General features: G+C 43.9%; 1 protein-coding gene across 2 annotated transcripts in view; it reads right to left on the reverse strand.

The window, feature by feature from the left end:
• Positions 1–11,743: 11,743 nt before the first annotated feature.
• RGAG1 (retrotransposon gag domain containing 1) overlaps positions 11,744–19,105 on the reverse strand; it is a 96,897-nt gene continuing 89,535 nt past the window's right edge. The window contains exons 3-4 of one of the 2 annotated variants that reach the window (XM_011984513.1): positions 13,425–17,519; positions 11,744–12,883 (exon numbers count right to left, since the gene is read on the reverse strand). In XM_011984513.1, coding sequence (XP_011839903.1) covers positions 12,764–12,883; positions 13,425–17,468 — 4,164 coding nt within the window. In that variant the 5' untranslated portion in view covers positions 17,469–17,519 and the 3' untranslated portion in view covers positions 11,744–12,763. The remainder of the gene's footprint in view (positions 12,884–13,424; positions 17,520–19,105) is intronic. The other variant, XM_011984514.1, reaches the window with a different exon arrangement.

Consider the following 19,105-nt stretch of genomic DNA (forward strand, 5'->3'; position numbering starts at 1 on the left):
AATAGCAAAGACTTGGAACCAACCCAAATGCCCATCAATGATAGACTGGATAAAGAAAATGTGACACATATACACCATGGAATACTATGCAGCCATAAAAAAAGGATGAGTTCATGTCTTTTGCAGGGACATGGATGAAACTGGAAACCATCATTCTCAGCAAACTAACACAAGAGCAAAAAACAAAACACACCGTGTTCTCACTCATAAGTGGGAGTTGAACAATGAGAACACATGGACACAGGGAGGAGAACATCACACACACATTGCCTGTCGGGAGTTGAGAAGCTAGGGGAAGGATAGCATTAGGAGAAATACCCAATGTAGATGACGGGTTGATGAGTGCAGCAAACCACCATGACATGTTTACACCTATGTAACAAACCTGCACCTTCTGCACATGTATCTCAGGACTTAAATTATAATTTAAAATTTTTTTCTAAAAAGTAAAAAAAAAAAAAAAGAGTCCTGATACATGCTACAACATGGACAGATATTGAAGAAAATACTCAGTAAAAGAAGCCAGCCCTAAAAGTATGATGTCATTTGTATGTAATGTCCATAATAGGCAAATCTATACAGGCAAGAAGGTAGATTAGTGGTTTCAGGAGGCTAGGGAGGTGGTGGGAAATGGGGAATGATTGCTAATGGGTACAGGCCTTCTTTTGTGGGGGTGATAAAAACATTCCAAAATTGATTGTGGTATTGATTGCACAACTCTGTGAATATACTAAAAACCATTGAATTGTTCATTGCAAATGAGTGGATTATGTAATATGTCAACTATATCTCAGCAAAACTGTTATACAAAAATAAAAAGAAAAAAAGGAAGATTTGATTGTGAAAGAAATTGAATGCTTCAGGAAATGCCTAGGTCAGCAGGCAGACTGAGAGTAGTTTCTGCATCCAAATCTAAGCTCTAACACTTTACCAGCTGTGACCTTGCACAAATCACTTCGCTTCTCTGTACTTTTGTCTTATCTTTATTATTATAATCATTACAATTTACATGTGTAGAAATGGAGATGCCAGTAAGACAGCATGTCCAACAGGAAAATCAGGCTCAGAGGCAAATGGTCTAAGCACATCCAGGCTTCACCTCTGTCAGCTTTGTCATCAGAACTATTTGTCATTTCTGGTTCTCAGTTTTCACATCTCTAAATTGGGAATAGGACATACTTTATCTACGGGGTTGTTGGTGATATTCAAGAGAAATAATTTTTGAAAGAGTTTTTTAAAGCATAAAATGATATTGTAGAGGTTGGATTCCCCAATAGTCAAACTGCTTTTAGCAATTATCCACTTAGTCTAGCAATGAATGCCACTGTAATAAACAAGTCTGCAACCTCTCTTGGGGAGAGAATAAAACCAGCACCATTGCTTTACATTCATACCTCTTGTTTTTAACCACACTTAGTATTACTCAGCTTGAGCATACATCATTCACTAGACTTGATTCTTAAAGATTTCTGAACATTTCCAAAATCAAATCTACCTTCAAAGCAAGAAGATCTGCTGAGGGTATTGGGTGAATGTGTCTTGGCAACAAAGGCAGTTCTAAAGGAGGCATTGCACAGCTGTTTTTTGCATTTTAATCCAATCTGTAAAATAGTACTTTGCATATTAAAGGATCCTCACAATAGTTTTTCCATGGGTATCATCAATGACACTGGTAAGTAGGTTTCATACTGTTCTCAATTTAGAGATGTGCACACTGAGTACCAGAAAAACTACATGACTTAACTCTGGTCATATGCATTATGAGTGACAGAACCTGGACATAATTCAAACTATCTTGCTTGCAAATGGGTATATGCCTTCCCAAATGCCTATCTTGAAGGAAGAAACAGTCATTTGGTTGTCATATGCTTATTTTAATGTCACTTGCCAATGATTGCAAATGACTGAGATGACAGTGACTGAACTAACAGAGTAGTGGATATATAAAGGACAAAGAAAAGTGGGTGGAGGTAAAATCAACGGAACTTTTTTTATCATTGGCTGTGGGAGCTTGAGGGTTAAAAAAAAAAAGACATTTAGAATGATTCTGAATTAGAGGATATGTCTTGCTTTATCCACCCAGCAGCCTCCTCTATTCTTCTGGGAATTGTCTCTCTGCCCACTCCAATTTTCTGTCCCAGCAGGAGCTGCGATGTTCCCACATGACCCTCTCCCTTGGGCCATAAAGAAATGCTCTAGGGGGTGAACACTTGGCTCAACTTCACCGGTAAGGCCCCTTTTGCTCACTTTTTGTGCTGTGGTCCCAGAGAACTCAATCAATCATCACTCCCCAAGTAGCTATAAGTTGTAACATTGTAGAGCTACGCTGTCCAATAGAAACATAATGTGAGCCAAGTATGTAATTTTAAATTTTCTAATTGCCACATTCAAAAAGAAACATGTGAAGCTAATTCTAATAATATATTTTACTTAGCACAATACATCCAATATGTTATCACCTTAACATGCAATCAATGTTTTCTTAATTAATGAGATTTTTTGCATTCTTTGTTTTTCTACCTTCAAAATCCAGCGAATGCTTTCCACTTATAGTCAGTGTATCTCAATTTGAACTAGTCACATTTCAAGTGCTCAATATACACATGTGACTGGTGGTTGCCATATTCGTGTAGGACTAGAGGCCTAAATGGTCCACCATGTGGAGAAAGTCAACCTACAGAATGAAAAGATGTCGATGTTCAGAGAGATGCAGAGATGCGAAGCAGGAAGAAAAAACAAGAATGCTGGTGGCATTCAACTGCCTGATTCTAGGAGTTCTTGAGGATCAGCTGTACACTCCCCACCCCCAGGACCAGTCATTGCCTGGATATTCTATGAGGTATCCCAGGTTTTCAAAAATAATATCCTGCATTGTTTTTTTAAATATATATTATTATTATCATTATTAATAATAAATTAAAACTACTTGCATGACTTTACCTTAAGGATGGCAATTTTTTAAATTTATACACCCACACCCTTGTTCTTAGCAGACATTAGTAATTAATTGCTTGCTTGCACTTTCTTATGGATAGTAAATGTGACTTGAGAATCCTTCTGAACAATGCTCTACCACTACCAAGTAACTGGAGTACATGTTAAGTGAAAATGTATCTGCCCCCCTACTTATAGTTGCAATGTGTATATTTTCTTCTTTCCCTTGATGAATGGTGATAGACCTGTCATTAGGAGCACATTACATGTGAGGCAACCCCTGCATCTCCTAGAAATAGTTTGTGTGCATACTGAGGTTGAGGGAGCATGATTTCAGAGGGTGACTGAAGAATCTGCAATAGCCAAAGGAGACAGAGCTAGAAATACATGGTTTGAACAGTTATTGTGGCCATACACAGTATATTTTTTCCCCAGTTTTGAGTGGCTTGGGATGCCACCCTAACATATAGAAACTTACGGACTGTAAAATATGGCAAGTAATCAAAAGATTTAATTGGGAACCTCTGAAATTTTTTTTTTTTTTTTTTTTGAGACAGAGTCTCCCTCTGTTGCCCAGGCTGGAGTGCAGTGGTGTGATCTCAGCTCACTGCAACCTCCGCCTCCCAGGTTCAAGCCATTCTCCTGCCTCAGTCTCCCAAGTAACTGGAATTACAAGCATGTGCTACCACACCCATCTACTTTTTGCATGTTTCGTACAGACAGGGTTTCACCATATTGGCCAGGCTGGTCTTGAAATCCTGACCTCAAGTGGTCAACCCGCCTTGGCCTCCCAAAATTCTAGAATTACAGGCATGAGTCACCGCACCTGGCCTGGATAATTATTTATAACAAACCAATTTCCTAAGTATTCCATTATTGGACTGTAATAAATATAAGCGAAGGAAGGAAGAGCCTGAAAATAATAAATGCCCTGATAAGAAATTTTGTCACTGAACCTGTGAAGCAAACCTCTGGAAGAGATTTCCGGTGAACCTGAGCATTTCCCTGGTGATGCTGGTGGAAATTTCCAAGAGGAAAATATATTTGTGCAACTGTATCCAAAGGAGACCAAAATCAAATAGGTTTGATTAGAAATAAAAGTATAAAATCTTTATTTTTCCGCCTTAAATTTGTTAACGGAAAATGAAATCTGCAGGGGGCCAGAAGCACTCTTCTTCTGGTTTCTCTACAGTTTTTCAGAAATTACCTGCCCTTTGTAAGAATGCCACTTATGGAAGAGGAAGAAACTATATTTTTAAATTAAAGAATTCTGAGCCAGTCACACCCCAGACAGCATTATTAGAATAATTACTGAAACAATGCTGCCCTCTAGCAATGGCTCAGAGTGGGCTTCCCCCAGCAATCTGCTCCCCAGGCCACTTAGACACCTTCCTACACCTGATGCATGTCCAAAGGGGAAGGGAATTATCACCTGGTCTGGCTCCCAAATGAGAGTCAAACAATGGTAAAGATGAGATAACTGAGGCCCAGAACGGTCAAGTAACTTCCCACAAAGTGGCACAGGTTGTCACTGGCACAGCTGGAATTTGGAACCCAGATTTTTAAGTCATTTTATTATTCTCCCGACTCCCGTCTTCCCCTCTCTTCCCTCTTCCTCTTCCTCCCTTCCCTCTCAGAGTGGAAGTGTTTTGGGGGATTAAGTTATGGAGAAACTCTGAGGGGTGTCAGAATAAAAAAGGGTCCTATTCCAATCAGTGACCACAGTAATGAATTCTGCATTTAGGTTATTTTAGATTTTGGTGGAAGAAGGAAGAATCTGTAAGAGAGAGGCCACATTTCCCTGGGAATTCTCTTTTCAGTTCAGGTTCCTGGGCCTCCAGCAAACCTTAAAATATTAATATAAGTCCACACTCACCTTTGCTCTCAGGTAATTGCTGTTGCACAAGGCAGCAGTTGAAAGTTGTTATGGGTCTAAGCAAGGCCAGGAGTATCTGCCTGCAAACTCACTCCAACATCCTAAAGCCAATCACAAAAGATCACATGAAATATGATTCCATTTATATGAAATGTGCAGAATAAGCAAATTTCATATAAAGTGGTTTGGGGCAATAGCATATATAAGGATGGGCTAGAGAGCAAGGAGTACCATGGCTTCTCCCAGCATATTCTCCAAAGTGGAGCCTCCCAACAATATTCATGGCAATATGTTGCAGGATGGTTATCTTTGTAATAAAAACGTATCAGAGGAAAGTTCGACATCATTATCCATCACAGAAATGCAATTCAAAACCACAGAGAGATACCACTTCACACCCACTGGGGTAGCTATAATCAAAAAGTCAGATAATAACAAGTGTTGACAAGGATGTGGAGAACTTGGAATGGTTACATACTGTTTGTGGGAATGTAAAATAGTGCAACTGCTTTGGAAAACAGTCTGGCAGTTCCTCAAAAGGTGAAATATAAAGTTATCATATGCTCCAGCAATTCTACTCGTAGATATCTACCCAACAGAAATTAAAACATATGTTCACACAAAAACTTGTACACGAATGTTCCTAGCAGCAACATTCATAACAGCCAAAAGGTAGAAACAGCCAAATGTCCACCAACTGAGTAACATATACACAAATGTGGTATATACATACAAGGACATATTATTTAGCTAGAAAAAGGAATGAAGTAATGATACGTGCTACAATACAGATGAACCTTGAAAACACTACGCTAAGTGAAAGAAGCCAATCACAAAAGATCACATGAAATATGATTCCATTTATATGAAATGTGCAGAATAAGTAAATCTATAGAGACAGAAAATAGATTAGTGGCTTCCAGGGGCTGAGGAGAGGGGGGAGAATGAGAAGTCACTGTTAAAAAGTATAGGGTTGCTTTTTGGGGTGATGAAAATGTTCTGAAAGTAGATTATGTTGATGGTCGTGCAACTATGTGCATACACCAAAAAACATTGAACTATACAATTTACTTTTTATTTATTTATTTTCTTAGAGATAGGGTATCACTCTGTTACCCAGGCTGGAGTACAGTGGTGCAGTGATAGCTCACTGAAGCCTCAAACTCTTGGTCTCAAGCAATCTTCCTGCCTCAGCCTCCCAAGTAGCTAGGACTACAGGCATGTGCCACCACACTTGGATAATTTAAATTTTGTTTTCTAGAGACAGGATCTCACTATGTTGCCCGGGCTTGTCTCAAACTTCTCGCCTCAAGTGATCCTCCCTACTAGGCCTCCCAAAGTACTGAGATTACAGGTGTGAACCACTCCACCCAGCCTGAACTACACATTTTAAATGGGTGACGTATATGGAATGTGAATTATGTCTTAATAAAGCTGTTACCAAAATATAATAAATTTTTAAAAAGCTATTAGAGGAAATTGTGGGAAAACAAGGGTCAGTCTGTTTAATATCCACTTACACATCAGTGCTTAAACCAGTGAAATTTTCAGCAAAGTTTGTCAAAGGGCAGGGGCTTCTTTCTTGTAAATTTTGTCAGCTTTCCCAGGCCCAGCCTAGTTCAAAGTACAGCACGTTTTTTGAGAATGGGCGAATTGTCTCAGTTTTGTCAGAAAATGTTTTTGTTTCATTCTTACTCTTGCGTGATAGTTGAGCAGAGCAGAGTGTATGGAATTTAGAGGTCCAGAGTTTTGCTCCTCAAACACTGTATATAGTTAGCCTAGATCTCTTCTCACTCCACTACACAAGCCTTAGAGAGCTCAACAGCTTATGGCTCTGCTGTTAAGATCCCTCGTTGTTTGTTGTCCCTGGGGATGTTCCTTCTTCATGTCAGGCTCAGTTGCGAGTTTTTTCTCACACTTCACCCAACATTTCTCTGAGTCTGCAATGGGAAAAAGCCATCTAGGTTATCTCTACCAAGTTGCCAAAACCAGAAACGTCTGGTGCCTTTTTAGTGTGTGTATTCCCCCTCAATGTTAAAACTAGGTTAACCTTCCGTGGGAGGGGGGTGCTGTTGGAAGGCAGCGATATGGAGTATCTAAAGGACTAATCATTTTTCTTCCTTACCCACATTTCCCCTTTCCTGAGGGAGAAGTGAAAAGGAGGGAGAAATAAGTGATGAGAAAGAAGTGTCAGCTATTGGTGTAATCATAAAAATGCCTTCCAGCTTCAGAATCCTATACCCTTCCACACAGAATCTGGGTCCAAGATGCGTATCTGCTCAAAGGGAAGATGTTTAGGAAAGAATCTTATCCTCCTTCTTAGGCCAGAGCTCAGAACAGAGACTACTGCACTCTGAGGCTACAGTGAGATCCTTGGCAGAATCTCTTGAGCTCAATAGAATTCTGCAACTCTTGATTCTTTTCCTTGAATATTGAAGACATTCCCCCAAATACCTCCAGGAAGATTCACATCTGGATCTAAGACAGAGAAGGAGAAAAGCAGGGCCATTTTTGCTCAGACCTCCAACTTTATGAACTTCAAATATCGGTTGCTGTTCGGTGGCAAATTTGTTCAGGAGAAGAGGGTGAATGCTCACAGGAGCCATCTGGCTCTGAATAACGAAGCTGTACATACAGTGGAGCATTGCATGTGTAGGCTCTAGGGTCAGATTGCACGTGCTCAGATCCCAGCTCTGCTGCCTCTTAGCTCTGTAGCCTTGGGCCAGTTACTTATCCTTTCTGTGACTCAGATTCCTGCTCTGTAAAATAGGATTAATGAGACCATCCACTTCTCAGGCTTGTTGTAAAGATTACATGAGATAATCTAGATAATTTAATTAGTCTAGCGCTTGAGCCTGTGTTAAGTGCTCAATAGTTAAGTGCTCCAGAGGTGCTAATATTAAACTGTGGCTTTTGCCAGTTTTCTGTGTTGGATTTACTTGTAAATCTGCCCTCACAGTTTAAATAGAACCCCTAAAGAGATTGGATTCTGAATATGTCCCAACTAGTCCTATCCTAACCCATGCACTTCCCAACACCCTCATGGCCAAGAAAATGTAAGAGAGGAAACATTCTTTTCTTCTGTCTTCTTAGTTCTGTAATTGGGACCTGAAAATCACACTAATAAAAGACAGATTTTAACAGGAGGAAAGAAATGCAAATTTTGTTTGATATTAATATTTCAATTGTTACATGCACAGGGGCTTTCAGAGAAAAGAACTGAAGACACAAAGAAGTGGTAAGATCTGCAGGCTTATATGCCATTTTAACAAAGGGTGATAATTTATAGAGAAGTGACAAGACAAAGGAAAAGAGGTTTGGGCTTCTAGGGGAAGTAAATTGTGGGAAGGTAAATATGAGTGTCTTGGGTGACAGGTACACTAAAATCTCAGTCTTCATCACTATACAATTCATCCGTGTAACCAAAAACCACTTGTACCCTCAAAAACTAGATATAATATATATGTAATACATAACATATGTATTATATATTATATATATATGAAACTAATAGAAGATACAGGTTGTTTTAGAAAAGTTTGTTTATACAGACCTATGTTCGTGCTGACTTTCTGTCTCTAGTGATGATGGTTGTTTTTTCATGGTACAGGAGAGGAGAGGAGAAACATCTTCACAAAGGGAAATTTACGTCCTACTTTAACGCATATGGGGGTGCAAAGAACTCTTTCTGCATTTGCTACTCCTTAATTGCACTTCTTAATTGCCCTCAGCTCAAAATAATCACAATGCTAAAGTGACACATTTGGGAGTGGCATAGTCTGATCCCCCTCAACAGACAGTAACAAGCTCTTACATTTGTATGTCTTGCATTTGATTTTTCCAAGCACTATCACAAATCTTTACCCCACAATGCTGCGAGGTTTGCAGAACAATAATTACTCCTATTTTAGAGAAGAGGAAACTGAAGTCTCAAGAGATACAGTGTCCTGCCTGTTTAAAACTATCCAGCTTGTTAGAGGGAGAGACAGAAGTACTCAAAGTCAAGTCTTGGCTGGGCTTGGTAGCTCACATCTGTAAATCCCATCACTTCGGGAGACCAAGGCGGACACATCACTGGAGGTCAGGAGTTCGAGACCAGCCTGGTCAACATGGCAAAACCCTGTCTCTACTAAAAATAACAAAAATTAGCCAGGCATGGTGCCAGGCACCTGTAATCCCAGCTACTCGGGAGGCTGAGGCACCAGAATCACTTGAACTCACGAGGCAGAGGTTGCAATGAGCTGACATTGCACCACTGCACTCCAGCCTGGGCAGCAGAGCAAGATTTTGTCTAAAAAAATTTAAAAATTAAAAAAAAAAAAAGACAGAAAAAGAAAAGTCTCCCCATCCAGTGTCATTTCAAACTACTACAGTATCTATTCTATAAATCTTCCCTTTGGTCATAAGAGATCTAGCAGCTTGCTTCCCCTGTCCCACAATTGTTCAAGTTGCTTTCAGACCATGTGAGGAGGAAGAAAACACACAATCCATAGGGGGACTAGTCTCTCTATAGCATGAGTTATTTTATCTGTAATATTCTGATTGCAGAATGAGGTTGAAAGTGCCTCAATGTCTGAAGCAATGGTGTATTGGAAGAAATGGAGGGGAAGGGTCCCTCATTTGATCTGATCAAAGTAGTCCAGTGTAGTCCAGTAGTCCAGTGGACTGAGCCTGGCTGAGCCCAAAGTGAAACTCAGAAGTGACTGGAAACTGTCTGAGGCATTCATCATTCAGCAGCAGCCTGAGCCTGAGCCTGTACTTGTATGGGAATAGTGGTCTTTAAGAGAAAGTTCTCTATGCTGTTCCCTGAGGAGCAGAAACAGAGACAAGGTTGGTGGGTGACAGGATGGCAGAAGGATGAAGGAAGAGGAAAGGTTGACATTTGCTCTCCCACTGTGCCCCAAAGATTGGTTGTGTGGAGAGGGTTCCTGGCATTTCATCACCTGGAACAAAGTGATTTGGAAGAAATCTGGATTTACAGCACCTTGGGTGAGTCTCTACTCAGCAGGAGTAGAGACCAGGTAGAAGAACACAGAAATGGGGACTGAAGCGTGGGTCTGGATAGAGGACCTGAGGGCCTTTGTTCTTGGCACAGGAACCAAGTCTGAACGTTTGAGCAAGGTCAGGGAGATGTTGGTGCAGGTAGAAGCTGAAGCTGTTTTTCTTATGCAGGCCTCACTGAGACGTGTGGTAGAAGCAATGTTTTTTTGGGTGTCCAGGTCATAATGTGTGGCACAGAATTCCAAGAGGCATTTCCACCCTTCGGGGGCAGCCATCAGTTCTGTCAGCCAAGGCTACCAAAGAGAAGGCAGCACCACTTAGGCTCCACTCAGGTGTGCAGCTGTGAACACTCCAGAATCCACGCCTCCTCTGAAGAGAGGTTTCTGTGTTCTCACAGCCAGAAGCACCTGCCAGTATCTGGGTGGGGTGTAGTGGCTCCCCTCAAGTGGCAATGTGGGCAGTTGACCCCCATGGGACAGGGTAGGAGTCAAAGAACAACAGGAGAGGACTATCTCAGAGCATGTGAAACTTCTGAAATCTGCCACAAATAATTGGGGGAAACCTTCAAGGGATTGAGATCCTGTAACACAGGTGGTGACAGTGGTCCATCACATCCAAGATTTTCCTGCTTATGGGACATTATTTTTGCCCGCGGACCAGTGAGGCCTGGAAAAACTTGAAACTCCATTTTATAGCAGATGAAATGGTGTCAAGTACTTGGGCATATAATAGCCCAGCTCCATGTAGATGCTGAGGGGCTCTTGAAACATTTCTAAATAAAACCTTTAGGATGGGTAGAAGAACAGGGACTGAGCTCTGGCAGGGTATGATTGGGCTTCATTTGTTCCATTTATCTCTAGTGACGTTAGCTTGAAGGAGAGGACAGCAAAAACAATAAGAAGAAGAATGGCTAGGGAGAAAAATAAATAAAAGAATTGCCATCCTTCTCCATTAGCATGGCTATAAGAAAATAAAGTTCATTTTTAGGACATTGTCCTTTCTGTATACATTTTCCAGGCATAAGCTGCAAATTCTATATTATCCATTTCTCTTTCAGCAAAGAGAAAACTCGACAGTGCTTTTCCTAGCTAAAAGCAATCCTGGCCGAAAAAGGACGTCCAAACTCCACTCGGTCTTGGACTGGGCTAGGTGTGAGCCAACAGACCCAGAGAAGAGGGGGAAAGCTGGGTCCCCAGGGGCCAGCCATCTCTCTGGAATTCGTATTTCCTGACTTATCGCACCTTCTCTTTCCTGAGGCAAAAGCACTGGTGATTGAGGCAGCTGCAGGCAACCCACACAGCCAGATTCTTATGTACAGTATCAAGGGGCTGCCAATTTGTCTGCCAATCTGTCTTTCCTGAGTATCATTTTCCTCTTCCTGAAATCAGACCCAAAGTTAAGGGTAATGGAGCAGAGGACTTGAGTCCTGGAGCAGTGGACTTGAGTACTCAGAGAAGGTTAGGTCACTGTCCATGAATTACCATCTCTACTGCCACCACCCTAGATTAAGTCACCCAGCCAGTCAGTTACGTGGACTATTGAAGTAGAGGGCTCAGCTGCTCTCTGATCCCTTCCTCCATCCTGTCTCCAAACTGTTGCCAATTTAACTATCCAAAATAAGTTTCTAATCATGTCTCTCCTACTGTTGTTGAAAGATTATTGAGTAACTCAATTATATGGACTACTATTGAATACATAAATTGGTCCTATTTGCATCAAATTCCCCATTGTCCTGATTTCTTCTCTTCACAGCTTTCACAACTCCAATCTAAGTTCAGTGTGTTCTTGTTCTCCCCACTCCATTGGAATGGAATGTTCATATCAGCAGGATTCTTATCTGTCTGTCCCCCAAACAGTAGCTGACATAAGTTACATAACTAATATTGGTGGAATAAAGGACTCAGTAAATCAAATTCTAGGAGCCACATGAACTCTTTTTTCATAAATGAAGTTTATTTACTTTTATAATTATAAATGTAATACATGCTTACTGTAGAGAATCTGAAAAGTATAGAGAAGTAGAGAGAAGAAAATAAAAACTACCCATAACCCCACCACCTGAAGGCAAACACTGCTCACATTATGTTCTAACTATCTATGCCTGTTTATAGACCAAGACCCTCATCAAGAGTGCTGGCCATGAAGCACAACAGCCAAGGGGAGTGAGAGCAATCAACAACTGAGGGGGTCACCCAGAGGTGAGCTGGAGAACGCGCACTGAGGGACACAACAAAGGCCAGAAACAACAGATCAAGAGGTCAGAAGCTGACAACACAAGAACAAGTTGTGTTACTGTAAGAATGTAGTGAGATGGTGCTTGTCAAGAGTTTAGCCCAATGCCTGTCACATGATAGATACATTATCAATAACTGGTAGCCATCATACTATCACTATAATTATTATTATGGGTCAAAACGAATGGTTCAGGATGGATACTATAAACAGGGCAAGGACCCTGGAGACCCATTTTAGGTGCTATGAGTTGGGGCATACAGGGCAAGTCTACTGGGTTACTAGGGTGGTATAGGAGTGGGCATCACTCTCCTTATAGGCTCCCCTGCCAGGTGAAATAGAACCAGGGCTTCCTCAAGTTTGCCTGCTGACACATGGCAAGATACACTAAGGGGTTTTGAGGTAAGATATGATTTATCCTGCCTAGACTTCTCCCTGGACCAAGAACTAGTACTGGCCTCGGTGGTGATGGGAGTTCAAAACTTCATACACCATACACTCCTGTGGTCCACACTCTGATTGTCAGGGCAGGTCATAGGCATGTGGGTGAAAGAGAAGGTCAAATCAGCCAAGTGAGAGGTAAGGTGGGATGTGCCTGGAGCGGGAGGCTGAAGGGTGAAGGCAACAAGGTTTATGATGTAGTTGAATGGAATGGGTCCAGGAACCAGTCCTCCAGTTAGCAGTCGAGTCAGATATCACAGGAGAAGATTCCATGGAGTTTTACTTGTTGGTATGGGCCTTCTGATAATGGCCTGTGCTCTGTCCAAGGTGGTCATGAAGACCTTCTTGGGGGTCTCCGTGCTCTTTCAGGTAGTAACAGCGTTTGGGAACATGCTGGTGCTGCAAGTGAGAAAAAGACAACAGAGGTAAGAGCCACACTTACTATGACAAGGGGTGTTCTGCCTGGATAAGTTCTGTAACCTAGCAGATCAAGGCACTTTGCTAATTTGTCTGACTTGCATACAGTGTGACCAAGGAGTAGGCTATTCTAATTCCTTAGTGACCTGACTCCACAGCACCTGTTGCTGTAGATGGGCCCCAGCTCCCAAAAGACCCGTTTATTAGAATTGGACTTGGAACAAGGGGAGAATTGGAACTGAGCCCAGCCAGTTCCCTCATAATGAGAAGAATTCGTACTTCAACTATCCCACGTCCTCAGTAACTTGGGCAGGACATTGCTCCTCAAAGTAGTTAACATACCCAAAATAACTGCAGAGCCATGCTCACTTGATGAAACTCCAGCTTAGGGTTTAATGGTCTAGGAGCTCCATGCCTCCCCCTTGCCTCTTCCCGATTCTACTCAAGGAAGCAGGATGTATTCCTTGTCGTGACCTCCTCATTTCTCTGCTCAAAAACCTTCGGTGGATTTCCCCCTCATTACCTCCTCAGTCTGCTGCTGAGAGCTCAGTTCATCCTCCATGGCCTCCTCATTATTCCGCTTACAGGCTGTTGGCAGAACCTGGCTTGAGTTGCCTGGGGAATCCTTCTCTTCAGCCAGCTGGCACTCGGTGTACAGAGACCTGTCTATCAGCTCCTTTAGGCTGCCAGCCACCTTCAGGAAGATCCGACCCATTTTGGTGGTAACAGCTTCTGAGAGTCCTTCCAGAAATCTGGTCCGTAGAATGGCATCAGACCAAGACAAATGTCGGGCCAGCAGCAGGAAGTCAGTGGCATACTGCCTGACTGACTTTTGGCCCTGTTTGGGATGGCAAAGAACAGCACTGAGGATGTCTATCTCAGATAGGGAGTCATATACGCCCTGGGATCTTCTCAGGAAAGACTTATTTTCATCTGAGAGAGGTTCTCCTACCTCCATCTGCAAGATGAACCACCTCTCTGCTGCTCCCAGATGAAGAGACACCAGAAATGCCATTCTCTCTGAATCGTCCAAAAACCCCTTCATTTGCTTCTCCTCATCAATCTCCATCTCTTCCTCCACAGAGCATGAGCCCCGGGCTGCTTCCTGCTCTTCTAAGAGGTAACAGAGTGCTGGGGTCAACATTCCGAAGGATGGCACTTCCTTTGGTGGTGGTTTCATAGTTTCAGGAGTTGTGGCAGTCACGTGCGGTGTGGGCTTTGATCCAGAGGCTGTGATGTTACTGTGAGAGATGGAAGCCTCTCCAGAGTCTGTGGCTTTGGTTTCCAGAGTGGACCTCACTCCAAAGGCTGTCTGTGGTGTGGACATTGTTCTGGGGCCTGAGGCCCTCATTAGTGGTATGGACCTCCCTCTAGAGTCTGTGGCTGTCATTTGTGGCATGAACATCCCCATGCCACATCCAGAGGCTGTGGCTCTCGGTAGCGGCATGGGCATCGATCCAGAAATTGAGGGTCTCATAAATGATGTGGACATTGCTCCAGAAGCAGAGGCTCTAATTGGCGCTGTGGCCATCCCTCCAGACACTGTGTATGTTGTTTGTGGCAAGGACATAGATCTAGAGTTCGCAACACTGGTTTGCAATGTGGACATTGCTCCAGAGGCCATGGTTTCCATTAGCGGCATAGATATCTCTCCAGAATCCATGGCTGACATTAAAGGCATGGGCATCGTTCCAGAGGCCGGGGCTCTCGTTAATGGCTTGGACATCCCTCCAGAGACCATGGCTGTTGTTTGTGCAGTGGACATATGTCCAGAGGCTGAAGCTCTCATTAACTCTGTGGACACAGTTTCACAGGCTGAGGGTCTCCTTAGTGGTGTGGACATAGTTCCAGAGGCTGGAGCTCTTACTAGTGGTGGGGACATCCCTCCAGAGGCTGAGGCTCGCACTGGTAGTGTGCACATGTCTCCAGAAGCTGTGGGCATCATTTGTGATGTGGATGTCACTCTAGAGCCTGGGGCTTTCCTCAGTGGCATGGACATCCCTCCAGAGGCTGTGGATCTTGTTAGTGGCATGGACATTGCTCCAGAGATGGGAGCCTTCACTTGTGGCATGGACATCATTCCAGAGGCTGTGGTTGTCATTTGTGGAGCAGACATGGCTCCATAAGCTGAGGATCTCAGAGACGTGGGTATCTCTCCAGAAGCTGGAGCTCTCATTAGTGGTAGGGACATCTTTCCAGAGGATGGAGCTCTTTTGAGCCGTGAGGGCCTCTCTCCAGAGTCTGAGGTTCTCATTAGTGGCGTGGACATTGTTTCAGAGGTCCAGGCTCTCATTGTTGGTGTGGACATCACATCAGAGTTTGGGGCACTCATCTGCATCCCTCCAGCAGTCATGGATCTCATGGGAGACATGGACATCCCTCCAGGATCTTGGGTGCTCATTGGCTGACCGAGCATCTTTCCAGAGGCTTTGGCTCTCATTAGTGAGGCAGGCGTTACTCCCGGGTCTTGAGCTCTCATTAGTGGCATGGACATCCCTCCAGAGACTGTGGCTGTCATTTGTGATGTGGTCATTGCTCCAGAAGCTGTGTCTCTCATTAGCAGCGCAGACAACCCTCCAGAGACTGTGTCTGTCATTTGCGGCATGGACAGAGCTCCAGAAACTGTGTCTCTCATTAGCAGTGTGGGCATTGCCTCAGAAGCTGTGGTTGCCATTTGTTCTGTGAACATCGTTCCTGAGGCTTTGGGCGTCATTAGTGGCTTGGACAATGCTCCAGAGGCCAGAGCTCTCATTTGTGGACAGGACATCACTCCTGAGGCTGTGTCTCTCATTAACAGGGCGGATGTTGATCCAGAGGTTTGGGCTGTCATTAGTGGGGTGGACATTGCTCCAGAAGTCATGGCTCTCATCTGTGGTGCAGATGTCAATCCTGAGGCCATGGTTCTCATTTGTGGCATGGACATTGCTTCAGAGACAGGGGCTCTCATTTGCAGCATGGACATTGATCCAGAGGCTGGGACTGTCAATTGTGGCACGGACATTGTTTCAGAGGCTGTGTCCATAACTCGTTGGGTGGACGTTGCTCCAGAAGCTGGAGCTCTCCTCCGTGGCTTGGACGTCTTTCTAGAGGCTGTGGCTCTCACGCGTTGTTTTGCCACAGCTTTCATAGAGCCTGTGGGCATTGCTCCAGAAGTTTTGGCCATTGTTAACTGTGCAGACATTACTCTAGAGGCTGTGGTTGACATTTGCTCTGTGGACATCACTCCAAAGCTTGGGACTGTCATCAGTGAGGTGGTCATGGCTCCAGAGGCTGGAACTGTCTTTTGCAATGTAGACATATTTCCAGAGGCTGGGGCTCCCATTAGCGGTGTGGACATTGCTCCAGAGTCTAAAGCTCTTACTGGTGGTGCAGGCATCTCCCCAGAGGCTGTTGCTCTCATTGGCAGAGAAGATATGATTTCAGAGTCTATATTTTGTGTTGACCATGGGGACATCACTCCAGAGCCTGGGGCTGGCATCGTTTGGGTGGGCATCACTGCAGAGGGTAGAGCTGTCATTACTGCTGGGGACATTGCTTCAGCATCTGGAGCTGGCTTTGGTAATGTGGACATTTCTCCAGCATCTGGGACTGACAGTAGTGGTGTGGACATTACTTCAGAACCTGGAGTTGACATTAAAAGTGAAGACATTATTCCAGAGTCTAGCTCTGACATGAGAGGGGTAGGTATTCCCCCAGAGTTTTGGGTGCTTGTTGGCTGGGGTGACGTTCCTCCAGAAGCTAGGGCTGACATTATCAGTGAGGATATTGCTTCAGAGTCCGTGCCTGACATTAGCAGCGAGGATATCTCTCCAGAGGCTAGAGCAGTCATTAGCACTTTGGACATTGCTTCGGTGTCTTCATCTGTAATTTGCAATGGGGACATTGCCTCAGAGCTGGGAGCTGGCACTGGCTGTGTAGACATCACTCCAGGATTCATATCTTGCATTAGAATTGGGGATAGCTCTCCAGAATCTGGGGCTAGCATTAATGGTGTGGACATTGCCTCAGAGGATGAAGTGCTCATTATAGGTGTAGACATCGCTCCAGAGGATGGAGCTGGCATTGCCAATGGTGATATCTCTGCAGAATCTGGTGCTACCATTAGTGTTGTGGACATCGTTCCAAAGTCAGGAATTGTCATCATCCCTGGGGACATTACCCCATACTCTGAAGCGGACAGCAATGGCGACAATGTTCCAGAATCTAAGGCTGGCATTAGCAATGGGGACAGTGCCCCAGGGTCTGAGGCTGGCATTAGCAATGGGGAAAGTGTCCCAGAGTCTGAGGCTGGCATTAGGGATGGGGACAATGCTCCAGAGTTTGGTACTCCCATTAGAGGTGCAGACATGGTGTCAAAGGCTGGAGATGTCATCAACTGTGTGGATGTCCCTGCAGGGTCTGAGGCTGAAGTTGAGACTATAGGCAACTGTACATGAGAATGCAGAATCTGTACGTCTGCTCTGGTCTCCGTCATTGGTCCAGAGACGGCCATCGGCTTGTTTTGGGGCTCAACATTTTCCTCCTTCATTGTATTGTTGAATCGCAGTGAATGTAAGGGTATTGACATATCTACCACAGCCACAGGACAGTGTGGAAGGAGCCCAAGCGGCAAGAAAACCTGTAAATAAGAAACAAGTTTAGAGGTCAAAAGTCAGTATCAAGAAGATTGGGAAATAGACAAATTGCTCATGGAGACCCGTTTTTATGCGTTCTCAGGTATACGGCATTGAAGGTGAGGCTATCAGATTAAAGAAGCTGTGAAGCAATGAACAACTTTGGCGTTGGAGCAAATATCCCTTCTGCCTCTATCCTTTTCAAACCAACCCACAGCCTCTCAGTTTGTAAATGCTGTAAACGCCAGCAACCTCCGCAGCCAGGAGCCTGGGCAGTCCTGACTCAAATAAAGCAGCAGCACCACCTTCTGGCCAAGTGTGAGAAATGCAGGTTCCTGGCCTGTATTCTATCCCACGGCAGTACTCACAAGCCAGCCAAGGTACTGGCAGGCCTGAATAAGAAAGTCCTTTGCCCCAGGATAATCATTAGTTCCTGGAGTTCATTGAATTCTGCCAACGGTTTAATCCTCATTTTACTACTCTGATGGCCCTGAATGTTCTCCTCAGGAAAAGGGAGACATTTATCTGATCAATAACTGAGAGCAACATTCCATGAACTGAAAATTCTGCTTATTGTCTTCATTATTCTTATTAATAACAGCAACCACCACCCCATTACTACTATTTATTTATTGCTTCACATAGTATGTGCCAGGCACTGTACTTTAGACAACTGTTCACAACTTCCTATAACATAAGGGCCTTTGTAAGCATTATCCCATTTGGTTCTTGCAATCTCCTGGGCAATAGATACTATTATCCCCATTTTACCAGCTTTCTCAGATTATCCAGGGTCAAGGCTAAAATAGGGTCACTGCAACAGTAACAAACTGTATATCATTGACTGTGACCCCCTCCTGGGGGTTGCCTAGTGTTTGGCATCCCTGAGCTTGCATTCAATTATTTCTCTGACATCCTAGACCATGGGTCACTTAAAGCCCAGTCTCTAGCATGTCCAAGTTTCAAGTTTCTCTGATGACATGGGGGTGGGCGATCCAGAGCCTCACCCCTCCAGTCTGCTCTAATAGGCAGCCCCAGAAGGGGCTTTTGGACACACGACTTGGAAGCCAATGCAAATATTACACAATGTTGATATGTCCCCACAGCCTGCTCATGCCAAAAGCAGAAAACTTGCTACTTTGGGACAATGTCACAAAAGTCATCAACCTCATGGAATTGTGATTCCATAATAATGAGAAAACTTGCAACAGAAATGCTAACAGTGAACATTTCTTTAGCATGCACTGACTGGCAAACACTGTGCTAGGCACTTTACATGTATCATCTCATGTGGTCCCCATAGCAACACTAAGAGATTTCGGTTGTACCCGTCCTTTATCTTACAAATAAGAAAATTCAGACCCAGAGAAGCTTGATAATTTGCCTGCGGTCACATAGATTCCTGGCTCCATCCACAGAGCCCCCTACTCTTCACCGCTGTGCTATAAAGATCCACCTCTCCCCCTTACTCAGTCACACTACCAAGTCCCCTGCCTCTGTCTCCAGCCTGGACAACCCCAAGATGGGTTGTCGCAAAAGAAATGCGGGCCTTCTGCTGACACCCTGGTTATTGTAATAATCGGTGCAATGG

The sequence above is a fragment of the Mandrillus leucophaeus genome, unplaced genomic scaffold, assembly GCF_000951045.1.
Source record: "Mandrillus leucophaeus isolate KB7577 unplaced genomic scaffold, Mleu.le_1.0 Scaffold269, whole genome shotgun sequence".
Taxonomy (NCBI): domain Eukaryota; kingdom Metazoa; phylum Chordata; class Mammalia; order Primates; family Cercopithecidae; genus Mandrillus; species Mandrillus leucophaeus.